At 50.6% G+C, this 14,192-nt stretch overlaps 1 protein-coding gene across 4 annotated transcripts in view; it reads right to left on the bottom strand.

Moving 5' to 3' along the window:
• The window catches only part of AKAP8L (A-kinase anchoring protein 8 like), a 39,218-nt gene extending 32,352 nt beyond the window's left edge, over positions 1–6,866 (bottom strand). For 3 of the 4 annotated variants that reach the window (XM_073319288.1, XM_073319290.1, XM_073319289.1), the window contains exon 1: positions 6,739–6,866. In XM_073319288.1, coding sequence (XP_073175389.1) covers positions 6,739–6,751 — 13 coding nt within the window. In that variant the 5' untranslated portion in view covers positions 6,752–6,866. The remainder of the gene's footprint in view (positions 1–6,738) is intronic. The other variant, XM_073319291.1, reaches the window with a different exon arrangement.
• Between the last annotated feature and the right edge of the window lie 7,326 nt (positions 6,867–14,192).

Genomic DNA, 14,192 nt, shown 5'->3' with positions numbered 1-14,192 from the left:
CATGGACCGCACAACCATGTCCACCGCATCTGAAGCTGCCTGCAGAGTTGCCCTGGCAGCCACTGTACCCTCCTCCACCACTGCTTTGAACTCCTTCCTATTGCGCTCCTGGAGGGAGTCCTCAAACTTGGGCAGGGAGCCCCACAGACTGAACTCGTACCGGCCCAGGAGAGCTTGGTGGTTTGCCACTCATAACTGGAAGCTCGAGGATGAATAAACTTTCCTTCCAAAAGAGTCCAGCCTCTGTGAATCTTTATTTTTCAGGGTAGGGGCTGGTTGGCCCTGCCATTCTTTTTGGTTGACCGACTCGACCTCCAGGGAGTTGGGCGCCGGGTGGGTGTATAGGTACTCGTGTCCCTGGGTGGGTTAAAAGGACTTGCATTCCGCCCTCTTGGAGATGGGGGCCAACAAGGCCAGTGTTTGCCACAGGGCATTTGAAATTTTTGCCACCCCTTCATGGAGAGGCAAGGCTACCCTGCCCAGTGCTGAAGAGGATAGCACTTTAAACCGGGAGTCTGAGGACTCCATCTCCTCTGCCTGGAGGTGAAGGCTTGATGCCACCCTTCCTGGTGGCCCTAAAGTCCTCCTATGGGACTGAGCGGGGCAGGGCCGTAATCACCTCATCCACGGAGGGCGAGAAGGCCGGTGCGATACTCTGGGTGTCCACCGGCAGGGTCCACCACCTGCTTGGTCTCTGGGCATGGTGCCGGGGATGTACGTCCCACTGACTCCTTCCTCTGGTCTAGAGAGGGAGATCTGGAGAGGGAGGCCGATGGTGCTTCCGAGGCTCCGGCCACAGACCGAGTCCCCACCAGGGGCTGCGTTGGGGGCCACGGTGCCCACTGGTACCACTGTCCTGGCCACGGTGCTACAGTTGTTCGGTAGGCCCAGTTGTTCGGTCTGGCTCATGGATGGGCGGCTTCGAATGGAGGCCGGGCTGGTGTATCACCTGCCGCTGTCCTGGGACAAGGAGTGCCAGGAGCGACGTCGAGCATGGGACCGCAATCTCGATGTGGAGGACCAGTACCGTCGGTAGCAGCTGCTCTGCAATTGACTCTGATGGGCAGACCCGCGACAGCTCAAAAGTGGAGCGGTGCCGCGAGTCTCAGTCAGATGGAACTCAACCAGACTGTTTGGTGGGAGTTGAGGGCGATCCACATGGACGTTGCCCTGAACGGTTGCTGGGTGATGAACGGGGTCGGGAACGTTCCCTGGACCAAGACCAGTACCAAGCCAGGTGTGACTGCGGAGATCCCAGCAGTGGCTTGCCCCTGGAGCGTGGGGCTGATATCGGTGGTGCTCCTGGCACAGGCATGTACATGAGATCCTGGGCTGCCCGCAGGGCCTTTGGCATGGAGGGCATCTGGACGTCCAGGGAGGCCTGGTCTGAAGCAGCCGGGCTACTGCGCTCTACGTGAGTCGGAGGCCTAGAGGCCAGAGGGGATAGAGGACTGCCCAATATGGGTCTTGCCTCTGCTTTGGGTTTACCTCAGTGCCACTGCGAAGAAGCTGTCTTTTTGGCCTTCTTGTGCCCCACGGACTGGTCGAAGGCGCCGGAGGGTTGTCACAGACTGACACCACAGTGCCCAGTGCCAGCTCGGGGCGGCGCGCCGGAGTTGGGATCAGCGCCGACTCCATCAGAATGGCCTGGAGTCTAATGTCTCTCTCTCTCTCAGTCTGAGGCTTGAGCAACCTGCAAATCTTGCAACGATCGCTGATATGGATTTCTCCCAAACAGCGTAAACAGTCTGTGTGCGGGTCACTCCTTGGCACAGATCGCCTACAAGTGTCGCATGACTTAAAACCCGGGGCATGAGGAATGCCCCAGCCCAGGCTCTCTTAATAACTGATCAGCTAACTAACTACAGGTATTAACACTGAATGAACAAGCAGTTCTGGAGACTAGCTACAACGAAGCTGGAGCAGAGTAGTTGCGATGCACCTTCACTGGCAGCAAGAAGGAATTGAGGGTGGGGGGAGCGTGCAGCTCCCCTCATACCACACCATGGAAGCGCCACTCCAGGGGTCGCTAGGGCGCTCCCCACTACGGGTACTGCTGGGGAAAAGCTTCCAGCACTGGCGCACATGGCAAGCACGCACACGTATTGTGGAATACACATGAGCAATCGCTCGGAAGAAGAATCCATGTTGACTGTTCCTGATCACCTTCCTCTCCTCCAAGTGCTTCAAAAATGGTTTACTTGAGGACCTGCTAAATGAGCCAAAAGCTTTTTAAAACTGGCATTATTGTCTCCTCTTAGAACCTAGAATACACAAGTTTCCTGACTAGTTTTAGCATTTTCCTACATCAGCAATAGTGCTGCATTTCTAGCCCTGCAAGAGGCTGACTGACATGCTTCTGTTTGATGCTGGTACAGAAAGGTGACTCCTCAAGATTACACACACCTCAACAGGTGCCACATACAAAGTGAGCTCACCTCTTAAAGTTACCATCAAGTCACTGAGAACTTTAGTTAGAAACTGAAGACTTCACACTAGATGATACCAATTTTAAACAGACAACTCCATTCAAGAATGGAGTTACATAGAGGTGTAGTCTTAGTTCTTCTAAAGATAAGGAACAGAGATATAATGCCTACTTCCAGTACAAAGATAGGAGGGTTTTGCTTTACCTTTGCTTCTTGTACATGTCTGGGTATGTTTAAGCCACTTTATATCAGAGATACAGAAGTTAATACAGAACGTATTAAGCTGTAAGTCATGCCTCTTGTATATGCAAAACATTTACGTAGAATCCTTTACCAAAGAATCATTTAACCACAGATATATGAACAGATAATGGAATCTTATTAACTTTTCTGCTAATCGAATCACCTGTACAGAGAAACTGAATGACTATAAACATAATATACTGCAGGAAAGGGAACAGAAGGGCAACCAACAACTCAAGTTACAACAGGGCTAAACTGTAGCCTAGACATACCTTAAGTTATATTTCTGGAAGATTTGAGTAGAACCTGGATATAGGGCCAGGTCCATCATCCATCCCAACACCACACTCCACTCATTTCACAAGGCCAGAAACATCAAAAAGTAACTGTATTAGATGAAGACTGGTGAATTAAGTGCAAGAAACCCCAGTCTGGTCTCATCACACCTCTGACCACACACTTTTGCACACAAGTAATTGCATCAGCATACCCTTCCTGCTCCGTCTGTGTTCGTAGCTGGCAATTTCTGGCACCCAATTCCCAAAGTCAACCACAGTTCCCAAAGTCAACCAATTTCTTCTGTTATGCCACATTCATCTAGCTTCAAAGTCTGCACACATTCTTCCAGGGCTGAGCTATTTAGTTGTTTTTTTTGGTTTTTTAATTTTAATATGGGCATCTATTTTGCAATGGATACTCATCACATAAATGTGTTTTCTAGGTGAACAATGATAAAAAAACGTATGTATATCGAGCCATTACTATGTTCTACCCCTACCCCCACCTCCTCCTCAAGAAATAATCCTATAATCCATACAAGCATTAATACAGACCTCAGATTAAGGCTTCTAATTCCACAAAAATGAAAACGGAGAAAGCCTCAAGTAACATATATTCTTAATATTTGCAACAGCCTACAAGGTTGCAGTCAAGGAGTACATCCTAAAAACCTTCATCTCCCAATATAAAATGCATTCTTGTTTTGAGGAGGGCTACATGCTTCACATCACTTTTACCCTATTTCTATAAAAATAAGACTTTCCCTACAAACTGTATAATAGACAAGCAAAACTTCTATAGTTCCTTCCAATATACACCACATCAAAGCTCTTTACCATACTACTTAATAGGGATTCTTAACTTTTATCCACTGATGACCCCCCAAACCAACCACTTCTCCTTCTGTAATGCCACATCCCAGAACCTTTTGTGCTGTTTCAGCAATGAAAAGAGCTAGCAGTTTGCTTTTGCAAGTTCTTTCACCTATGGTAGAGAGGGGAGGGCACCCAGAGCCACAGGGGCAGGGGAACACACTCAGAACCCCCAGTTTGAGGGTGGGTTACAGAGACTAAAATAGAGGGGGATCTGAGGGTGGCATTCAGGGAACTTGTGGGGGGAGAAAGAGGGATACAATCAGCTGCAGGTGCATGTTATGAGCTGGACATACAGAAGCAACAAATTCTATGACCCTCTAGTTATGTTATGGATGACTGAAATCAGTTATTACAGTCAATGCATGTGAACTCAATCATTTAATATTTAAAAATACATCAAGCAAAAATTATTTGTAACATTGTCCATAACGAAGTACAACTTTCCCCTACAAGATAGATAGAATAAACCTAATAACTGGAGCAATTTGTATTCAGAAGGTCCTTCACAACCATAATAAATGGAAACAGTTTTTACATTAAGCCTTAGAGTCTGTAGAAAATGATAGCAGTTCCATGACCCTAAGGCTGAGAATCGTTCCTATACCTGCACAGCATTGAACAGGCTGCCACCTTGGGGAAGAAAGGGAGCAATACAGTGGCCAGCTATCACAGTGCACAGTTGAGGTATGGGTCTTGATAAGTGAGAGATTTTCACCACTGATCAAGGTGAACCCCTTATATTTAGACACAAAAGTGTCAAGCAAAGCAGGAGTTACAAACCTAATTATACTATTAATTTGTCCAAATTGCACACATTGTATTGGAAGGTAACGTTCTGAACATTCCACATACAATTGAGTATACCAGAATAAGGCAAATTTCATAGCTAGATTAATAGTCTTTTAGCAGTACAGTATTATTGAATCTGAGCTCTAAGGTTAGTACTTTCCCTGCCTCCTCCCACAACCTCTCTCATTTTATTTAATGCAAAACGTGTAACCCAGCACCCAAAGGCAGTTAATTGCAACCACACTGAGGAAGAAAAAAAATCTCAAACCTGTAGCAAAAAGCAGCAAAGCTGCAAATTCTGGGCTACCAGCCGAATACCCGAGGCTCTCAAAGGACAACTTCAACTACCTTTTCCTTTGTTTCAGCAGAGGGTAGGAGAAGCAGGGATTGATGCCCCCTCTCATATGCAGAATCCCACATGCCTTGTCACCCTAGCTGGGTATAAATCTCAATTTCTCTCTCCCGAGCTCATCAGATGCAGGGGGAAAGGGAAGAATCTGTGCCAGCTTTATCCTGCTTATTCCCCCACCCTCCCCCGAGCTCATCAGCCAGGGATATTGGTGCCAACTTCTTCTTCTTCCTTATTACATGCCCTCCAAAGCCATGCAATAGTGTGAGGGGGAAAGGAGAGAAAATATCACCATCACCTTCTCCACCCTTATCATACCCCATTCCTTCAATCAATGGTGAGTGTATGTGAGGAAGCAGTGTAAATTCCTTCCATCATCCATCATTGCCAAGATGATGCAGTGACAGTAAGCTAAGGGTATAATCAGTTCCACCTTTACCCTCACAGTCTCCAAAACTCACAGATGACAGAGAATATTACCAATGCTGGGTTTCCCTCTCCATCATTAATTATTACACACATACTCACGCCAATGCAATGCTGTATACAAGGGGAAACCACGTCAGCTTCTACTCTAGTTATTATACCCCCTTTACCAGAGGCCTATTCAATGTTATGTATGGCAGGATAGCAGAGCCAACTCCTCCTCCTGGTTACTACATCCTCCCAGAACCTGTTGTAATGGTGTGTGTGTGTCCCTCCTCCCCTTGTATATCTTCCCATATGTCCAAAACCCATGTAATGCAGGATGGTTGGTGGTGTATGTGGGGGTGTCAGGGGCAGAATCCCCCCATCCCTGGAAGGTCTCAGGCAATTCTGTTGTGTGGTGTGTGCATGTTGACTGCCAGCCCTCCACACAGAGTGCTACACAATGGGGATGAGGTATGTATGCGTGTGTGTGTGTGTGTGTCAGTGCCAGACACACACACACCCCAAACTCCGTAACACACTGTGTGGTGGAGATAATGTGTGTATGGGGAGTATCAGGCCCCCTGTAATGCTGTGTGGTAGGGGGAGGGGATCAGTGCCCCACTAGGCCCCACGCTGTGCAATAGGGGGACAGGGTCAGCACCAACACCCCACCAGGCCCCGCACCAGCCCCCCACCAGGCCCCACACGGTGCCATGCGCCAGAGGGTCGGAGCCAGTGCTGATCTCCGTGCTGTGCCATGCCACGCAGCAGGGATCAGGACCAGTGCCAGCCCTCCTCCCCCTTGGAGCCCGTGCTAACCCCCATACCATGCCATGCAGCAGGGGGGTCAGGGCCAGTGCCACCCGCATGCCATGCCGTGCAACAGGGGATCGGGATCAGGGCCAGCCCCACCCCAAGGCCCCAGGCCATGTTTGCGGTAGGCTGTCAGGGTCCACCAGCTCCAACCCCTTCAGGCGCCGTGCCATGCAGTAGGGGGTCGGGGTCAGTGGCGGCGGCCCCCCCTGCAGATCTAGGACAGCTCTGTGCTATGGGGCCGGGGTCAGAACCGGCCGGGCCCCCACAAGCCCCACGCTCATGCGGCGGGTGGAAAGCGACGGTCAGGTCCCCACCCGCCGTCCCCCCAGCCCCACGGCGGAGGCGGTGCGCAATAAGGAGCGAGCTCCTGGGCCAGCCCTTCGCCCGCGTCCAGGCCCGCCCCGGGGCGCCGAGGGCACGGGGAGAGCTCGGAGCAAGGCCCGCAGGCCGCGGGGAGGGACGGGGGAGGAGGGGCAGCGCAGAACCCCCCTCACAGACGGGGGCAGCCGGCCCCCTCCCCGAGAGCCCGGCCCCGGCAGCCTCTCACCTGAGTAGCTCATGACAGCAGCTCCACGTCCCACGCTCACCTCACACACTCACCCCGGCCCGCGGCTGCCTCCTGCGACAGACGGTAACGGCAGCTGTCCAGCCCCGCCTCCCGACCGCATTGGACGCGCTGCTCCGCCCACCTGCAAGTCATTGGTGGCCGGGCCTGCCACGCACCGCCTCCCTCCCTGTCCACCAGAGAAATTTCCCGCTGTGCTCTGTTGCCATTAGAAGAAAAAGCCGTCAATCAATATCACTCTTACTTTCCATAGGGTGGACAAATGTCAATCAAGGACCTCTTCAAATACGAAAGGCGGACATTAACGTCAATCGAAATGAGTTTAACAGCTCATTGGTCAGGCTATTTGTCAGTCATTACACGCCAAAGCAAAGAGGGGGGATTGGCCAAGATAACTATCGATCAGGAAGCAATGTCAGGGGCAGTATCCTGCTCTCTGGTTGGTCAGCAGGAGGCAGGCTCGGCTGTACGCTGAGCCGCTTCACCTTAGGTACGGCGGCAGGTCGGCGGGCGGGGACCCAACCCAGGCTGGCGAGGCTACGGTGTCTCCGCAGGGACATGGGGCGGTACGGCTGTCAAAGCCTCCCCGCCAGGCGGCCCGAGCCGGGCCCTGCCCCCGGGGCTCACCCCGCCAGGCGGCCCGAGGCCCGAGCCGGGCTCCCGAGCTGTGGAGAGCAGCCGGCTGGAGCCTGGCCGCGCCCAGGCCGCACCCCGAGGGTGGCGGCGCCTGGCCCCTCGGGGCGGGACACAGCGGCGTTAGCGCAACGTGCAGCCCCTTCACACGGAGGCTTCTGCTCTGGGGCGGGATCCCCAGCCCGGCAGCCGCACGAACAGGGACTGGGGCGGGCACCCCAGCGGCCGGGGGAGGCTTGGTGCCGCTCGCTGCGCTCCCCAGGCGACTGCCAACGTGCTGAGGAGCGGGCCTGTCCTGCCTTCCCCCGCAGAGAGACCCCCGCCCATAACCGGGCCTGGCCTCGCGTTCCCCCGCCGAGCCAGCCACCGGCGTCCAGTCGCACCTTCCCCGTTAAGCCATCGCTGGGCCCTGCAGTCCGGACCCGGTCCCAGTCCCATCTTCTCCGATTGAGCCAGCTGTGGGCTGAACATACGCAGGCTACGGCCCCGTCTTCCCCCACTTAGCCGTCAAGGGGCCTTGCAGGGTGGGGCCCAGCCACCTGTTCCCCTGCCAAGCCAGAGATGGGTCTTGCAGACCAGGCCCTTGCCCTACTTTCCTCCACAAAGCCCTCAACGGGCCCCACATGCCCAGACCCAGTCCTACTTTCCCTCATCAAGCCATTTGTAGGCCCTGCTGGCCCAGACCTGGCTCCACTTTCCCCTGCCACACCAACTGTGGACCTCGCGTACCTGGACCAAGTCCTGTGTTCCCCCGCCGAGCCATTGATGGGCCCTCATCCCCCCTCATGCTAGGTCTGAGAATGCCTGCATCTCAGGCTGGAGAGGCAGGGCCTTAAATCCCTGGGCCCTTTAAATCCTGACATGGGGTAGTGCAGCTGTCAAATCTTGATTTAAAGGGCCCAAGGCTCCAGCTGTGGTAGTGGTGGCTGGGAGCCCCAGGCCCTTTAAATCACCCCCCCCCCCAACTACCAGCTGCAGAGGTGGCTGGGAGCCCCGGGGCAATTTAAAGGGCCCAGGGCTCCAGCTGCTGCTATGGCAGCAGAGCCACGGGCCCTTTCAATCACTGAGGAGCCCTGAGGGCTCCCAGCTGCCACCGCTACCTGGGGCTCTGGGCTCTGGCAGAGCTTTAAAGGGCCTCGGGGTCTGCTGTGGTAGCAGCTGCTGGAGCCCCCATCCCTTTAAATGCCTGCCTTTAAATGCATCCCTTTAAATGCCAGGGGTAGCGGTGGCAGGGCTCTGGCAGGGATTTAAAGGGACTTGTCCAGAGACCAAACCAAGGGTGGCTCCTTGTTCAGAGGGGTAACCTGAAGGGAAAGACTGGCTAAGAGCCGGGGAACATGAGTGACAAAAGCCAGGACTTTCAGTGTCTTGGGACAACTTACAGATTTCCCAGGACAGCTACTTAAAAAAATGGACAGTCCTGGACAGATGGCAACCCCTTACTCTGATTGAGCTAGCATGGTAAAAACAGCAGTGTAGCTATGGCAGCACGGGTTAGCTGCCCCATGTACATACCCAAGCTTTCAGACAGGATTGTACTTGAGGCGGCTAACCAGACCCCTTGCCCATGCAGCTGCAGCTACACTGCTTGGCACATGCCTTCCTCTGCTGCCTCTCAGGGATCTGCTATGACTAGCAGCTCTTCTACCTCCATATGAAGGGTCTCCCGCAAGACCTCTATGAACTGCCAGTCTTTTACCAGGACCGCAAAGCTAGTCTCAATGACCAGGTCCGCGGTGGCCACCGAAGGGGAGGACCTCCTTATGGAGTCGCTGGTAAACAACCCCTATCTCGGTGTGCAGGTGGTGGAGTCCCCCTCGGTGTACTGGAGGTTGGTTCTGACTGGTATCACCAGGATTGGAGATCCAGGAGAACACAACCGGAGGGACTGGGTGGACCCTTGGGTGCTCAGCAGGCACATAGGGCTCTTCACCCCTTGCATCTCCCAGTGTATACTCCAGGAAGCGAGGGCAGCATTACTACCTGTCTCTTGTGATTTCCTCAAGTGGGCCTGGTGGGAGGATGCTCTCTGTCCACCCCTCACCTCTGGCCCTCCAGACCGCACCATCAGGCCCCTGCCCCCGCAAGCCTCCCTGGCTGCATCACCTAAGCACGCTGCGTGACCTGTGAACTGCGCCCAAAGGAACAGTTGCTCCACACCCATCACTTCCTCACCCTCATGTCTCACCCAAACACCCGGGACCTCCTGCCAACTCTGAGATAGCGCGTATGCCGGTGTATTCCACCTTGTATTCTGTATTCTACCCTGGTCCCACTACACACCCAGGATATTATTTGGCAGCTCTTTCACAGAGCCTTGAGCACGTGTAGTTCAGCACCTCCCTTGACACCTGCTCCTTCTGCGCGGAGGGGGAGATGCTGGCGAACATCTACCTTGAGTGTGCCAGATTGCAGCCCCTTTTCTGGCTCCTCCTGAACCACCTCGTCACACTGAGCCACACTTTCCCCCTCATCTCCTAATATATGCATACCCCACCTGTGGCCCTATGAAGTTGCGAGACCTCCTCACCTTAACCTCCTCCTGGCGTTGGCCAAACGCCATACCAGGGAGGAGAAAGCTAGATGTGCAAATGCTCTGTGGCTGTGGGGCCTATTTCCGTTTGTCCCTGAAGTCACGTCTCCAGGCACAGTTCCTTTGAGGAGCAGTGGGTGCTGTCCAGCATTCTCTGCTTGGTGTCCCCCTCTGGACCCCTGCTTTTGACTCTGTGACCCTCATTCCTGTCCCTGTTTTTTCATTTGTTGTCCCCCACATTCAGTTGAGACCTGGGCCGGGTAGCTCCTCCCCTGAGGCTAGGAGGAGGGGCTGTTGATTGTGGGTGGGCTTCCCCCAGAGCCTCAGTAGGTGCAGCTGCATTGCTATTTTTACCATGAACTAGGGTGGGTATGTCTACTTCAGATGGAGATTACACCTCCAGCTCCCATATAGACCTACCCAATCACTCTGTGCAGTAATCCAAGCACTCTGCAGCTCCAATTTTATTTCACACTGTAGCTGCTCTCACTCAAACTAGTCTAACTCCAGAGGAGTTAGCTTGAGCAAAGGCATAGTCTCAGAGAGCTCCTGTATAAGCAGAGGGATGTTGAGTAGGAGTAGGAAAGTGGAAAGTGAGAGATTGAAGGAGCTCAGTTTATGTAACTTATCAAAGGTAAGGGTGACTGGATCACAGTCTATAAGCACATCCAGGGGGATATTTCTGACAGAGGAGGGCAGACGGAAATGCAATAGCTGGGAGCTAAAGCTATCCAAATTCATGCTAGAAATAAAATGCAAATGTCTAATAGGAGGTGAATTAAACAATTGGAATAACTAACCCCAGGATAGGGTGGATTCTCTATCACTTGGAGACTTTTTATCAATGACTAGATGTCATAGTTTAAACAGAAGTGATGGTAAATAACTGGCCTGTGCTAGGCAGGTCAGACTAGATAATCATTATGGTTGCTTTTGGCCTTAAAATTGATAGCTATGAATGGTCAGCCCCAGGGGTTCAAAAATCATGAGTCAGGCTCCCAAAAAACCATGAGATTAAAAAAAAAGAATGTTTGGGAGTTCTCGTGTTTTAGCTTTTTGCATTTTTCAGTTTTTCTCTGCAACCACAAGGGCTAGAAACTGACTTTAAAAAAAAAAGGCTATAATTTTCACAGAATAACGACTCCAGAAGCTGGTGCTTATAACGGATCACAAATTGATTATGGGTGAAGAATGCGATGCTGTTGCAAAAAAGACCAATGTCATTCTGGGGTGTATTAGTAGGAGTGTTGTATGTAAGACATGGGAGGTAATTGCTCCATTCTGCTTGACCCTTGTGAGGTCTAAGTTGGAGTACTCTGTCCAGTCTTTAAGAAAGAAGTGGACAAATTGAAGAATCCAGAGAGCAAAAAAAATTATCAGAGCATTAGAAAATATGACCTGTGAGGAAATGTTGAAAGAATTTGACATGTTTAGAGAGGACTGAGGGGGGACACAACAACAGTCTTCAAACATGTAAAAGTTTATAAAGAGGACGGTGTCATCTGTTCTCCACGTGTGCCAAGGGTAGGACAAGAAGGAATCGGGTTAATCGGCAGTAAGGGAGATTAAGATTAGCTAGAAGGGAAAACGTTCTAACTAAGTACTGGAACAGGTTACTGAGGAAGGTTATGGAATCACTGTATCGGGGGTAGCCCTGTTAGTCTGTATCCACAAAAACAACAAGGAGTCCGATGGCACCTCAAAGACTAACAGATTTATTTGAGCATAAGCTTTTGTGGGTAAAAATCCCACCTCTTCAGATGCATGGAGTGAAAATTACAGATGCAGACATAAATATACTGACACAAGAAGAGAAGGGAGTTACCTCACAAGTGGAGAACCAGTGTTGACAGGGCCAATTCGATCAGGGTGGATGTAGTCCACTCCCGACAATAGATGAGGAGGTGTCAATTCCAGGAGAGGCAAAACTGCTTCTGTGATGAGCCGGCCACTCCCAGTCCCTATTCAAGCCCAAATTAATGGTGTTAAATTTGCAGACACCTACAAGATCTTTACCAAACCTTCTTAAAACTACAATACCCACCTGGGGAAGTGAGGAAACAGATTGACAGAGTGAGACGGGTACCCAGAAATCACCTACTACAGGACAGGCCCCACAAGGAAAACAACAGAACACCATTGGCCATCACGTACAGCCCCCAGCTAAAACCTCTTCAACACATTAGCAACGATCTACAATCTATCCTGGAAAACGATCCCTCACTCTCCCAGACCTTGGAAGACAGGCCAGTCCTCGCTTAGACAGACCCCCAACCTGAAGTAAATACTCACCAGCAACTACACACCACACCACAGAAACACTAACTGAGGAACCAATCCCTGTAGCAAACCTCGTTGGCTACTCTATCCCCATATCTACTCTAGCGACACCATCAGAGGACCCAACCACATCAGCCACGCCATCAGAGGCGTTATATATGCCATCATGTGCCCCTCTGCCATGTACATTGGCCAAACCGGACAGTCCCTACGTAAAAGAATAAATGGACACAAATTGGACATCAGGAATGGTAACATACAAAAGCTGGTGGGAGAACACTTTAATCTTCCAGGACATTCTGTAACAGATTTGAAAGTAGCTATAATTGAACAAAAAAAAAAAACACTTCAGAAACAGACTTCAAAGAGAAACAGCAGGACTAAAATTCATTTGCAAATTTAACACAATTAATTTGGGCTTGAATAGGGACTAGGAGTGGCTGGCTCATCACAGAAGCAGCTTTGCCTCTCCTGGAATTGACACCCCCTCATCTATTGTTGGGAGCGTACTACATCCACCCTGACTGAAGTGGCCCTGTCAACACTGGTTCTCCACTTGTGAGGTAACTTCCTTCTCTTCATGTGTCAGTATATTTATGTCTGCATCTGTAATTTTCACTCCATGCATCTGAAGAGGTGGGATTTTTACCCACGAAAATAAACCTGTCAGTCTTTAAGGTGCCACCGGACTCCTTATTGTCTTTATAGAATCACTGTCATTGAAGGTTTTTAAGAACAGGTTAGACAAACACCTGCCCGGGGTGGTCTAAGTATACTTAATCCTGCCTCAGTATGGGGGGCAGGACTAGATGACCTCTAGAGGTTCTTTCCATCCCTACATTTCTATGATTGTTTTCTTAAAATGAGTTGCAGTTACTACTTCCAGTGCAGCTCCAATTGCGGCAGCACCAGTGTACACTGGCTTCAGGTTTAGATGACACAGTGATTAAAATGCTAATGCCTGTCACCACCCATCCCTGCAAAAACTACTGGAATACCATGTCCAGTTCAGGTGCCCACAATTCAAGAAGGATATTGATAAACCGGAAAAGGGTTAAAAGAAGAACCACAAGAATGATTAAAGGATTAGAAAACATGCCTTATAGCAGGGGTTCTCAAACTGGAGGTCAGGACCCCTCAGGGGGTCGCAAGGTCATTACATGGGGATCACGAGCTGTCAGCATCCACTCCAAACCCCACTTTGCCTCCAGTATTTATAATCGTGTTACCTATATAAAAAGGTGTTTTTAATTTATAAGGGGGGGGGTCCGCACTCAGAGGCTTGCTATATGAAAGGGGTCACCAGCACAAAGTTTGAGAACCACTGCCTTATGGTGATAGACTTAAGGAGCTCAATCTTTTTAGCTTAACAAAGAGAAGGTTAAGGGGTGACTTGATTACAATCTATAAGTACCTATATGGGGAACTATTTATTAGTGGGCTCTACAATCTATCAGAGAAAGGTCTAACACCATCCAATGTCTGGAACTTGAAGCAAGACAAATTCACACTGGAAATATGGCATGAATTTTTAAGAGAGAGAGAAAATTAAGTTTACCAAGGGTTGTGGTGGATTCTCCGTCACTGACGATTTTTAAATCAAGATTGGATGTTTTTATAAAAGCTCTGCTGGAGGAATTATTTCAGGGAAGTTGTATGGCTTGTGTTAAACAGGAGGTCAAACTAGATGATCATAATGGTCCCTTCTGGCCTTAGAATCTATGAAATGTAGGGAATTTTAAGAAAAATATTCTAGCCTTGACAAGGTAGGATGGAAAGAGCTGTAAAGCCAGTCTATGAGCAAATGCCTTTGGACCTTAGACTAAATATTGCCCCCTGAAAAGAGCAGCTGCATCTTCAGTGATCACAGGAAAAACTTTTGTGGGAACACAGATGGAGAACCCATAATAAATCCCAGCTGGAGGCTAGACAGACACACAACTGTTATAAGACACGGCATCTGAAATGGGACACTAGGATGGAAAATGGG

The sequence above is a fragment of the Lepidochelys kempii genome, chromosome 20 (genome assembly GCF_965140265.1).
Source record: "Lepidochelys kempii isolate rLepKem1 chromosome 20, rLepKem1.hap2, whole genome shotgun sequence".
Classification (NCBI taxonomy): Eukaryota; Metazoa; Chordata; order Testudines; family Cheloniidae; genus Lepidochelys; species Lepidochelys kempii.
This window is presented reverse-complemented; position numbering and strand designations above follow the sequence as displayed.